Source organism: Lutra lutra, chromosome X (genome assembly GCF_902655055.1).
Source record: "Lutra lutra chromosome X, mLutLut1.2, whole genome shotgun sequence".
NCBI lineage: Eukaryota > Metazoa > Chordata > Mammalia > Carnivora > Mustelidae > Lutra > Lutra lutra.
In genome coordinates, this window is record NC_062296.1 from 27,767,039 (window position 1) to 27,780,047 (window position 13,009).

Sequence of the window (13,009 nt, forward strand, 5' to 3'; positions counted from 1 at the left end):
CCTGAGCCGAAGGCAGAGGCTTTAACCACTGAGCCACCCAGGCGCCCCTCTTCTTCCTTTTTAAGGATTTATTCATGTATTTAATTTATTATTTTTTAAAGATTTTTATTTTATTTATTTGACAGAGAGCGAGCATGAGTAGAGGGAGCCCCAGGCAGAGGGAGAGACAAGCAAGCTCCTTCCTGAGTGGGGAGCCTAATGCTGGATCCATCCCAGGACCCCGAGATCGTGACCTGAACCGAAGGCAGACGCTTAACCAACTGAGCCACCCAGGCGCCCCTATTTATTTATTTTAGGGAGGGAGAGAGAGAGAGTGCACATGAGTGGGGGGAGGGCAGAGGGAGAGGGAGAGAGAGAACCTCAAGCAGGCTCCCCGCTGAGTGCAGAGCCTGATGTGGGGGCTCTTCCCACGACCCCGAGATCACAGCCTGAGCAGAAACCAAGAGTCAGGTGCTCAACAAACTGAGCCACTCTCGTGCCCCAAGACCTACCCCATTCTTCTTAACCCCTGAAGGATATTCTAGAATATACATGTACCATGATTTAGTTAAATATTTTTCTGTTTTCAGACATTTATGAGTTTTCCCCCTAGTATTTCAGTATTGTCATCATGCTGCAATGAAGTTCCTTGTACATGGATCTTTGTACAGATACTGACTTTCTGCAGAATAGATTCCTAGGGAGGTTTCAGGGTGACAGGAGATGGGCCCTTAAAAAAAAAAAAAGATTTTATTGATTTGTTTGAGAGACGGCATGAGAGCACATAAGTCGGGGATAGGGGAGGATCAGAGGGAGAGGGAGAAGCAGATTCCCCGCTGTGCAGGGATCCGGATGCAGGACTTGATCCCAGGACCCTGGGATCATGACCTGAGCTGAAGGCAGATGCCACCCAGTTGCCCCAGAGATGGGTGACCGTGGCCCTTCTGGCATCTCAGTTCCAGCCTTAAACATGGCACCCGCCACCTGCTACTCCAGATGATAACTTGAGGTATTACTGTTGGGCCAAGCTGTCAGTTCCATCTACTCTTGCTGCACATTGTAATCCAGGGAACGTGCAGTTAACTGCAGTCAGAGTAATTAAGGCCTCAGGTAATCAGGCCACCTTAACGGGAAAGAGGAAAGAGATAAGATAGCAGAGCTTTAATGAAGGAGAGGACAGAAACTTCCAGGGGCTGTCCTGGGGTCAGTGTACATTCAGTCCAATGTCCTTTTTACCTCTACATATTTAGCTCTGAACAATGAGGACTAATACTCATAATGATGACCTTGACATCTTATAAGATTTATCAAAACAAGAGTCAATGGTGCTCGCTAGACAGGATTTCCTAAAGCAGGAAATATATACACAAATACATTTTTGAAGCTTTCTCAACTATAAGCACTGAGACAAAAAGTTTCCTTCTCAAATCTTAGCAAGAAAAACACAGTAACCAGATCCCATGTCCCCTCGTCCCCAAACCTTCCAGTTAATTTTTGCGTATTGGATAGACACTAGGTAAAAAAATGCAGAAGAAATAAGGATTCTAAAGTCACCAAATTCACCAAATTTCAGATTAATGTTTATTTCTCTGTACTTCTTCCTGACTTCAAACTTGGCCTCTGGTGCTAGAAAACTATTGGGTCATGTCTTATTTTTCTGATCATTTCCCTCGTGTGGAAGAATCCTTTCCATCCTCCCATTCCTTACTTGTGGGCATTTCCTATATTCAATCTCCAGCTCTTTTCTGTACTATCTCTTGGAGAACACATCCAATTTCATACCTCCCACTCCTAAATTCATACCCCAGTCCTGAATTCTCCTTGAGCCTACAGTCCCATATGTGTAAGTAATTGTTGGATTTCTTCTCCTGTATATCTCACCAGAAAATCAAAACTGTCTTATTTTCCTTAACATACAGAATGCTTTGGGGGCACCTGGGTGGCTCAGTTGGTTGAGAGTCCAACTCTTAATTTCAGCTCAGGTCGTGATCTCGAGTCCTGGGATTGAGCCCTGCATTGGGCTCTGTGCTCAGCTCTGAGTCTTCTTGGCCCTCTCCCTCTGCTTCTCCCCTGGCTCCTGCTCTTGCTCTTTCTCTCTCTCAAATAAATAAATAAAAGTCTTTTAAAAACATGCTTTTACAAATCCAGAAGCCAGAGACAAGCACCAATTAAAAAAAAATGGGCAAGGACATGAATAGGCAACTCACATATATGTGTACCTTATACACAATGCATGTATAGAGTTGAACCATAAAAAGAATGTTCACCTTCACTAATACAAGCAGCTAAACGTTGTGATGCCATTTTTCAATGATCCTTTCACAGTGGTTTAAAAGCCTCAGAAACTTAGTGTTGGTCTAAGTATAGGTAAACAGACCCTCTTCTGTATTGGTGGTGGAAATAGACATTTGTACTATTCTCTATTGAATGATTTCGCAATATGTACCAAAGTCTTTCAAATGTGTGTGCCCTTGGACCCAGTGGGCTTCAATTCTAGGAATTTAACTTAAGACAATAATCAAAGATCTATGCAAACCTGTAAGAACAAGAATTATTGTTTCTATTGTTTAAAACTTGGAAACATGTGGAATGTCTAGCAGTGGAAGATTAGTTCTGTAGAATGCTATGTGGCCAGTACAAATAATGTTTTAGAAGTATGCTTAATTTCTCAAGAAAACATCCACACTCTGTTAAGCGTCAGGCTACAAAAAGGAATATATAGAATTATCCTTATTTTGTAAGAAACAAAAGGTATACAGACTGGAGGGAAACACACATGAACGTTATGAGTGTTTGTTGTTTTATCGTTTTCCCTGTGTTGTAAAATTACTACAGTGAACCCTGCTTGCTTTTTAGAAAATAAAAACTCCCATAAATATAATGTTTCCTAATAGCTTATTTAAAACCAGAATCCTGGGGCGCCTGGATGGCTCAGTGGGTTAAAGCCTCTGCCTTCGGCTCGGGTCATGATCTCAGGGTCCTGGGATCGAGCCCCACATTGGGCTCTCTGCTCCGCGGGGAGCCTGCTTCCTCCTCTCTCTCTTTGCCTGCCTCTCTGCCTACTTGTGATCTCTGTCTGTCAAATAAATAAATAAAATCTTTAAAAAATAATAAATAAAAAAAAAATAAAACCAGAATCCTCCATTTCCCCCACTAAACAAGCACCCTTTCCTGGCTTCTCTCTTTTCTGCCCATGGTGCCACCAATCCAAGTTCCCAGGCTCAGAACCTTGTGATTGCCCTGCCCTTCACTCCCACTTACCCGATCACTGATGGAGCGATCACCCTTCTTTAGGACATGTCTCGAGTCTGTTCCTCCCTCCTGAGTCCCAAGTCAGAGCAGCTCAGTTCAACCAGCATTTATTGGCACCGTGCCTAGATGTCACTCTGTCAGGATCATGTTAGTGGAGTCATCTGTCTTCCTGCTTCAGCTCTCTCTGTCCTCCAGTCAATCAAACGTCCTGCAGCTGGAATGATCTTTGTACAAAAAACGCCACTTGTACCCTGCTCAAAAACACTCGAAGGGCCCCCGAATGCCGTTGCCTATGGAATAAAGCCCATACTCTTTCCTCTGCTATTTAAGGCTCTTTACAGCACTATGCTAGGTGGGAGGTAACAGTGGCAGGGGGAGGGGGGCACATGGGAGGTTCTTGGTGAGTTGTTGACAATGTAGGAAGTCTTTAAGAATAAGGTGTGGAAGGGCGCCTGGGTGGCTCAGTCTGTTAAGCATCAACTCTTGATTTCGGCTCAGGTCACGATCTCAAGGTGGTGAGATGGAGCCCTGTGTCTGGCTCTCTGCTCCTCACTGGGCATGGAGCCTGCTTAAGATTCTCTCTCTCCCTCTCTGTCTCTTCAAAAAAAAAAAAAAAAAAGATTCTCTTCTTCTGTCCCTCCCCCTGCCCCCTCTCTCTCTCTTTTTCAAAAGATTTAGCTGTTCATTTATTTTAGAGAGAGAAAGAAAGTGCTAAGGGCTGCAGAGGGAGAGGGAGAGAGGAACCTAAGGAGACTCTGCACCTAGCATGGAGCCTGACCCGGGCTCCATCCCATGACTCCATCCCATGACTTCACCTGAGCTGAAACCAAGATTCTAACGCTCAACCCACTGAGCCACGCAGGCACCCATCTCTCCCTCTCTTAATTAAAAAAAAAAAAAAGTAGGAAGAAGAGGAGGGGCCCCTGGGTGGCTCAATCTGTTAAGCATCTGTCTTTGGCTCAGGTCCCAGGGTCCTGGGATCAAACCCCATGATGGGCTCCCTGCTCCGTGGGCAGTCTGCTTCTCCCTCTGCTGCTCCCCCCTGCTGGGCTCTCTCTCTTCCTGTCAATAAATAGATAAAATCTTAGGGACACCTGGGCGGCTCGGGGGGTTAAGCCTCTGCCTTCAGCTCAGGTCATGATCTCAGGGTCCTGGGATCGAGCCCCGCATCAGGCTCTCTGCTCAGTGGGGAGCCTGCTTCCCCCACCCCCCTCTGCCTGCCTCTCTGCCTACTTGTGATCTCTGTCTGTCAAAAAATAAATAAAGGGGCGCCTGGGTGGCTCAGTGGGTTAAGCCGCTGCCTTCGGCTCAGGTCATGATCCCAGGTCCTGGGTTCGAGCCCCACATCGGGCTTTCTGCTCAGCAGGGAGCCTGCTTCCTCCTCTCTCTCTGCCTGCCTCTCTGCTTACTTGTGATTTCTCTCTGTCAAATAAATAAATAAAATCTTTAAAAATAAATAAATAAATAAAATATTTTTTTTTTAAAGATTTTATTTATTTATTTGACAGAGAGAAATCACAAGTAAGCAGAGAGGCAGGCAGAGAGAGAGGAGGAAGCAGGCTCCCTGCTGAGCAGAAAGCCCGATGTGGGGCTCGAACCCAGGACCTGGGATCATGACCTGAGCCGAAGGCAGCGGCTTAACCCACTGAGCCACCCAGGCGCCCCAATAAATAAAATATTTTAAATAAATAAATAAATAAATAAATAAAATCTTGAAAAGAAAAGGAGTAGCTTTCTTCCCACGTCTCCACTATGTTCAGTTTGAAAATTCTCTTTCCTTTTGGCGCTTGGACCAGAGGCCAGAGTTTCATGGTGCTGAATTTGGAGACAGGAAGAGGCAGCCAGGGCCGATAAAATATGGCTCAGGAAACCTCAGCTCCGAGTGTGTCCCAATTTCCGATGCCTGTTATGTAGGAGGACCCGCGGAGAAAGCCTACTTTGGCTCTTAAGTCTCTGTCTCCCCTGCCATGTTGAGGACCAAGAACAACTGGTGGGAAACTTGCATCTTCGTTTGTTTGCTCTAAGAAAAAGGAGGAGGAAGGGGTGAGGGGAAGCAGAAAGGGGTGCATGTAGAACCAGCCTCCAAGGGCCGTGGCCCACGCAGGAAACCCAGCTGTTCTCAGGTGCCCCTCTGGGGCCTGGCAGACGCCAGCTCAGACTGAACTTTGGCATATGGTTGTGTGTCAGGAATACTCCGCTGGGAGTGTGTGGGGGAAGACATGTGAGCATAACGAACTTTCCAGATGGCAGTCCCAGCCCTAGCCCTGTCTCTCGCTCTTGGAAGACCCGATGGCATGACTGGGTGAAGGGGCTACCTGGACCGCCGTTCTGGCAACAGCAGCTGCGGAGGGGCTCAGCCCATCCCTCTCCGGGCGCAAATGCGCACTTAGGGACCTAGCCCGAAAGCAGGTGCAGGCAGCAGAAAATTTTGCTGGTTAACACAGCCCGGGATGCTGGGGCGGGCCTCCTGACATGGACCAGGCCTTCTTGGCTTGCTCTGGGTCCCTTTCTGGTTCCCTCAAATCTTGGTGGAGCTCCCACCTACCAGAAACTCCCAACTCCTTACATAGCCTGCTGGTGGTTCCCGTCTAGCTGCTTTGGACTGCCCTTCTCTCTTCCCCTGGGGCCGTTGGCAGTTAGCACTTTTCTTGAGTGCCCGCAGGCCTCTTTTTCCTTCCCCCCTGGCTCCTTGGAAGCCTGCCCCAGTTTGAGGCTCTCCCTGCTTTACAAAACTACTAACAGTTAGAAGCACTGGGACTAACAGGTGAAGCAAGGGCCCTCTGCTTCCCAGGGCTGAAAATGGCTTGGCTGACCTTGGAGACCAGGGAACCGGGTGGGGGCAAGCACGGAGGCAGCTCTCTCAAGCTGGCGGGGGTGGGGGGGGGTTTCCCAAGTGTCCCATGGCATCACGTGTTATTTGGGGACTCTGCGGAGAGGGGTAACCTCCCCGAACCCTAGCAGGAGCAGCTTCTGTCGATGGGAGGCTCCCCACATCCCAGGCACGGCGCCCAGAGCTCATGGACCAGTCGCCCATGGGGTCCTCACCCCAGCCCTATGAGCTAGTCACTACTTGTCCCTGACTTGACAGATGGGCAAACTCAGAGGACTTGAATAACTTGTCCGAGGTCAGAAGGTGAAGGGGGTGGGAATCTCACTGAGTCTCATTTCCAAGCCTAGTCTCTTGCCCCTTAAACTGCGCCCCCATTGTGTTTGCCCCCCATGGCCTGGAGAGAGGAGGAATTGCTTTCTGAAGTCCTTTTGTAATATTTACCGGACGCTTAGGCACGGACCAGGCCTTATGCGAAGCTCCTTTGAGTCCCCCGACCACTGGACAGACGTGCAAGGAACCTGAGTCACGGGGAGATGACCTGGCTTTTCAGTGGTGGCGTGGAGCATAACTCCATGACCGTGAACCTCATCCCCTGACCCCGCCCTCCCCTGCTGTCCCAGAAGCCACCTGGGCAGTTCGCTCTGCGTGGACCCATGGTGACCTTCACCGTGGAGCCCACAGAGGCCTGCACTTGAGAAACCATGACTTCTAAGCCAGTGGCCGTTCTGCTTCGGGGCAGGGAGGAGCTAAGGGAAGATGGGGACCCACCCGGCTTGGGTTTAGGGGACTACTTCCTCGCTTGTGGGTATTTGCATGAGAAGGGAGAACCCAGATTGCTTTTAAGCACATTTTCATTTTCTCCCCTCTCCGTCTCCCTTCCCAAATTAGGGTGAAGGTTGCCGCACGGTCCCCCTGGCTGGACACGTGGGGTTTGACAGCTTGCCCGACCAGCTGGTGAATAAGTCCGTCAGCGAGGGCTTCTGCTTCAACATCCTGTGCGTGGGTGAGTATTTCCACAGCAGGAAATGCTATTACAGAATATGGATCCTTTAATGGCTGCATGAGGCTTGGCAGGTAATTAGGTTAAATACAGTGTCATTCCGGCCCATTTGCAAAAGTGTCTTCCTCCTTCTTCCTCTTTAATCCCTCTGTTTGCCTTTGTGAGCAGCCAGCCCTGATGATATTTTTCCCCCGCTCAGACCAGAACACCAGGCCGGACCTTGCAGGGAAACTGAGCCGTGTGACATCCAGTGGAAATTTTTGTAAGGGAGCTGGCTGGCTCAGCTACCATGGTCAAGTTCACTTGGACTACAGGAAATAGGAGCCAGGGCAGGACTAGGAGGGAGGCTGATGACTGTGGTAGGATGCCTGCCAATCGGCTGTGGGTAGCGGGGTGGGGCTCTCTCCTCTGCAGCCCTGTGGTGCTCCGTACAGTCTGAGCTCAAGGCGAAAGTTCTTTTCTTCCCTTTGAGCATATCTCCACTCAGGGATGCCTGGGTGGTTCAGTCAGTTAAGCTTCTGCCTTGGACTCAGGTCATGACCTCAGGGTCGGGGGACTACAATCCGGCTCCCTGCTCAGCGGGGAACCTGCTTCTCCCTCATCCTCTGCCTGCCGCTCCCCCTGCTTGTGCTCTCTCTCTCTCTCTCTCTGACCAATGAATAAATAAATGAAAATCTTAAAAAAAAAAGTATATCTCCACATGGACCCTTAGTCTCAAATGTGGGAGCCAGGCGTTCATCACCTCTCATGGGCTAATCACAGCACCAAGAGAGTTCAGTAATGTTTGTGAAATGAATGAATGAGTTGACCCCCATGGGCACCATTCGTTCTATTTCTCAAACACTTTGCGTAGTAGCAATTTGAGTCCTTCCTAGGACGCTGTGGTGTGAGCAGAGTGAGTACCATTTGTATCTTCACGGAGCAGATGGAGACCTAGACATCTGGGGAGGATAAGAGACTTGACCGGGGCAAGGCAGAGTAGGTGGGGGAGTGCGGACAAGACCCGAGGTCGGGCTGTGACCCCTTTGACCTTCTCACTGCTTCTTTAACTGCTGCCAGCGACATCTCTTGAGAACGCAAAAGCGCTTCGAAAACGATCAGGCACCGGCCACACAAACACGAGGAACAGCAGTTCCTTGACATTCTTAGGCTTTCCAAAGTCCCAAATTTGCAAACACGATGATAGCATACGATTTTCACTGTATTGAGCAGCAAAGTCTACCTGCACATGTTCAGCATCCTTCTTCCAAACCTTAATGACTGTAGAAATACTATAATGGAGTCTGTTTGTCCACTGGTTGGAACACTCAGACACTCTTGCTGATTGCCCTTTCTTAGTTTTCTAGAGAGTGTATGGGGAACTCGTTCATGTTGAGGATCCAAACCCCCGCTGAGCTGGATATTTGACTCTTTTTAAAAAATTTAAATGATTTCATTTATTTATTTGACAGAGAGAGATCACACGTAGGCAGAGAGGCAGGCGGGGGTTGTGGGGGGAAGCAGGCTCCCTGCCAAGCAGAGAGCCCGATGCGGGGCTCGATCCCAGGACCCTGAGACCATGACCCGAGCCGAAGGCAGAAGCTTTAACCCACTGAGCCACCCAGGCGCCCCGGATATTTTACTCTTTAATGTCATCTACAGTTCTATTTTCTAACTAGGGTCATTCATTTTCTTGGACTCTTTCTTTTTCTTTTCCTCTATCCTTAGAGCTCTCTTTGTTGTTGTTTTTTTAAGATTTTATTTATTTGACAGAGAGAGAGAGTGGGAGAGAAAGAGGGCACAAGCAGGGAGAGCAGCAGAGGGAGATGGAGAAGCAGGCTCCTCACTGAGTGGGGGGGCTCGATCTCAGGACCCTGGGATCATGACCTGAACCGAAGGCAGAGGCTTTAACCCACTGAGCCACCCAGGGGCCCCCTTAGTGCTCTTTCTCGATCATTTCCTGTAGGAGAATAACTGGGCACTCAGGGGACAAGTAGACAACAAGGAGGCCACTTCTTAGTATGGATGACAGGTAGTCAGCTATGCTCGCTCACTGGCCAAATGACTGTCCCCCACACGTCAGCTTGGGAACTCAGGAGATGACAATATGGGCATCACAGAATTACATACCGTGGGCCTGGGCATCCAGAGCTAGGCCAGCAGTTCTTCAAGTGCTAGAAGTCTACTGCTCGTGGTTATGATGCGATGCTATTAGGAGAAGGACACAAAATAAACAGAAGCCACAGTGTCATCATGCCGAGGTGTCATCATGTCCAACATCGGCATTGCCAAACTGCCCTGATCTTTGGGCGTTGGCCAGCTTACTTTGCATAATATTTGATTACCGCAAAATTTCCGTGCAAACATATTGGATTCCCTTGGCATCCCTCCCGGAGCTCCGTACGACCTGCACTGAAGCCGAGGAGCTCAGAAGTGACAGGACAGACCCACCCTCATCAACCTGTCAATGAGGGGCCGTCTGGCGGGTGACTGAGGCTCTAGGAGGGAGGTCGCAGAAATCGGAGTGGCCTTCTGAGGGCCGGAAGTGTAGTGCGCTTGGACCGCCAGACCGTGGGCTCCCTCAGGGCCCTGAAGAGGAGGCAGCCAAGCTCAAGGCAAACGAGTGGGAGGAAGAGTGAACCCCCGTCCTTGAGTTCCCGCCCAAGCCTGGGACAGCGGCAGCCACTCGGCGTGCCCCTTCTTGGGTAGAATTTCTCCACTGCCCCAGACCCTTTGAGAGGGGAGGAGCAGGAAGGAGATCCTCACCCCCAAGAGTCACCCCCTCTTTTTCTTGTGGCACCTGCCAGGTCCCAGGAAATCACTCTAGTAGCCCCCCTCTTGGCGCTGCAGGGGCGCCCCGTGGATGCCCCGGCCTGGACTGAGTTCGTTTCATTCCCCATCCCTGATGCAACCCGCACACCTCCTGCTCTCTGTTCTCACAACCCTGTCATTGTTCAGAGAACCCACAATTTGGGCCGAGGTCATGAGCGGTTTAGATGGGCTCTTAGACTGCAATCTCAGCCCAGCCATGGGAACGGGTACTGTCACCGGCTTGGCCAGGGGTCCGTAGCTTGCCTGCGGGAGGTGACCTTTTCTCCCGCAGGACTTTCGGTGGCCGTGCCTTCAGGCCTACGGCTGGTGCATAACTATCAGGTTTACTCCTGTAATGACTGTTCTCAGATAAGTCTGTTTGGGCCTAGCCTCTGTCCTCCCAAAGGATTTTCTCTTCTTTTCTGGAAGGGCATGTTAAGGTCGAACTGATGGTAGTCCTAGCTTCAGTTATGAACAGAGACCTAGGACATTCGGATCACAGCATTGTTTATCTGGGTGCTGGGCTGCTGGCCGTAGGGGTCCAAGCCCAGCAGACTGAGTACCCTCTACGCTGATGGGAGCGTGTGCCCGTGAGCACAAGTGCGTGGTGGGACTGAGAGAGAGAAGTTTTGTGAATCCAGAGCCTAATTCAAATGTAAGGCTACCAATAAATGGCACCCAATAGAGGGCCTGTTATGACTCCTGTTATGACTTCTATAATTATTATTATTATGGAATAATTACTGAGTGGGCTGAGGTTGCCCTCTCCATCCCCAACCCTCCCCCACCCCCGACAAAAAACATATACTAATCGCTTAGCTCTGGAACTGGCAAAGATCCCAGGAGCCTAGATCTAGTGCAGGAGGCCTCCGCCACCAGAGCCAGCAGGACGAATGTCCTGGGGCCAGTTGCTCTTTTCTGCCGGGAGGGAGCTCTGGAGGGACGCTGCTCTCCAAATGTACCAGCAACAGTGACGCCCATGAGGAGTGCAGAGAGTCATAATGATAATATTTACTCTGAAGCTGCTCAGGATTCCAGGCTCAACTGGGTCGTGTTGAACTTGGAATAAAACACACACGAGAAGGAGATCTGCAGCAGGTGGGGCGAGCCTATTCCAGCACACCCCTCGGGGCCAGGCCTCAGCAAGGTCAGGAAGGAGAAGAGGGCAAGGTTACAGACCCAGCTATGACCTTGTTCCTGTCGTTAGGCTCCCTAGAGTTCCTGGAGAGTTTCTTTTGGAATACCTCCTTGTTGAACCTGGGAGACAGCTCTCTTCGTTCAAAGCTGGCAGAGACCTCCGCTGCGGGGACCACGAGCTCCCTGCAAACAAGGACGGTGGCTATCCTGTGCACCGTCGTATCTTTTGTCCCTAAAATCATGCATGGCTCCGGTGAGAGGCCCCGTGAACATTTGTCGAGTGACAAATGAGCCGATGTTGCATGCCCGTGACACACTTGGGCGTATTGGTTATACGTCTGGGCTCCAGTGTCTGACTGAATTCAGGGCCCGCTCTGCCAGTGACTCCTTAGGGACCCTAGACCAGTTCCTTCCTCCCACTTTTTACAGATGAGGAAGGAGAGGAACGGAGAGACTGGGGAGTAGGGCAAATTCACATGGCTGGCAAGTGGCTTGGCTAACCCTTCCGTAACCAAAAGACAAATAGTAATATCTACTTCCTAGGTTCATTGTGGGGAACAAATAAGGAAAGTTTCGTGTCACAGCTGTGCCTGGTACGTAGAAAGTGCTCCAGAAGCCACCGCTATCATTATTAGTCTAAACCTGCTCGTTTTCTGGGGAATGCATGTGTCTGGGCAAAGGATGTGGATATTAGCGGCAGACAAGGAAAAAAGGGTGGATTATCCCAGGCAGTGTAGTTTGAAAAAGCGGATCTCATGTTACGTGTTTCCAATGGAAATTCTTTGTTTAAAAAACCGGGTGTTTCCAGCATCCTCTCTCCATCAAGCAAAGTGAGATAGAGTCTTCTGGGCCGGTGATGATGACCTTAAAAGGGTTAAGAAATCCCGCTGTCTGTTGGAGGAGGGAGGAGGAGAGAGAAATTGAACCCTGGGGACTCCCCGGGTTTCCTGTTGGAAACTGCCAAGTTTCCCCCACCTTCCTGCAGGGGTGTGGAGTCTGCTGACCTGACCCGATCCTCCTCCACTCTGGGTCCCCAGGGCAGCGTGGGAGGGGACTGCATCCTAGGCTCAGGCTGGGTCCGTGCCAACCACGAAGAGGGACCCCCACACCCTGCAGGCTCCACACTGATGGACCAGCTCGCTTGATTCTCTGTCCTCTTCTCAGGTTGCATTTATCACAATTCCCTGGATGCCTGCGGGTTCCTGTCTTCCACTCATCGTTGGGCATCCAATTTCCACAGCCCTTTTATGCTGGCAGGCATTCGCATGGTCATTTGCCCTGCCGCTCCCTCCCCTGCTGCACTGCCCTGCCCTGCCCTACCCTGTCTGGCGGCCCTCCATTCCTCCAGCTGTGCAAACAGCAGCCGCCTGAGCTGCCTCTGGGCATGGGCACGCCTGGGCTAAGCCCTCTGAGGAGCACGGAAGATGCCCCATCCCTGCTCTCTGAGGATCTGGGGATCAGGGGCCAGGGAGCCAGCTCTGGGTGCTGGGGGGACAGGGCCCAGCACTCTAGGAGCTGCGGGGAGCTTAGCCGAGAGCTCACAGAGCAGAAGGAGGTGGGGGTGTCCCTGGAAAGTTCATCAGGTGCACACAAACATGGGCTCCAAGGGGCCCAGAGGGGAGGGGAGGGAGCCACCCGCTGCGTCCCCACGTCAGCGGCTCTTGTCTCCTGCTCGAGGGAGCTACACCCCCACCTGGGGCGGGGAGAGGGGGTGATACAATCCGTTGCTTGGCCAAATGTGTCACCTCCCATGGCAAAGGCCCCACTTCACTCAATCTTTCTGGAGACCCAAATACTTCCTGTTCCTTTAGGGAGGGGGGGAAGAAGGGGGCCTCTTCTGGGAGAATCTTTGCCGCTAATAGGTATAGCAGACCTTGGCTGGAAACATGATCTGGGGGGACCATTTCCCTGCACCCTGGCAATCCACCACGGTAGTGAGACCTGGCTATGAAGCTGGGTTGGGGGGCTGGGGAGCCAGGCTGAGTTGAATGTTCTTCTTGTTCTCTCTCTCTCTCACCAGT

At 50.7% G+C, this 13,009-nt stretch overlaps 1 protein-coding gene across 7 annotated transcripts in view; it reads left to right on the top strand.

Annotated features, from left to right (window-relative positions):
• The window catches only part of SEPTIN6 (septin 6), a 64,119-nt gene that overhangs the window by 11,820 nt on the left and 39,290 nt on the right, over positions 1 to 13,009 (top strand). For all 7 annotated transcript variants that reach the window (XM_047715563.1, XM_047715558.1, XM_047715561.1 and 4 more), the window contains one exon: positions 6,950 to 7,064. In XM_047715563.1, the coding sequence (XP_047571519.1) occupies positions 6,950 to 7,064 (115 nt within the window). The remainder of the gene's footprint in view (positions 1 to 6,949; positions 7,065 to 13,009) is intronic.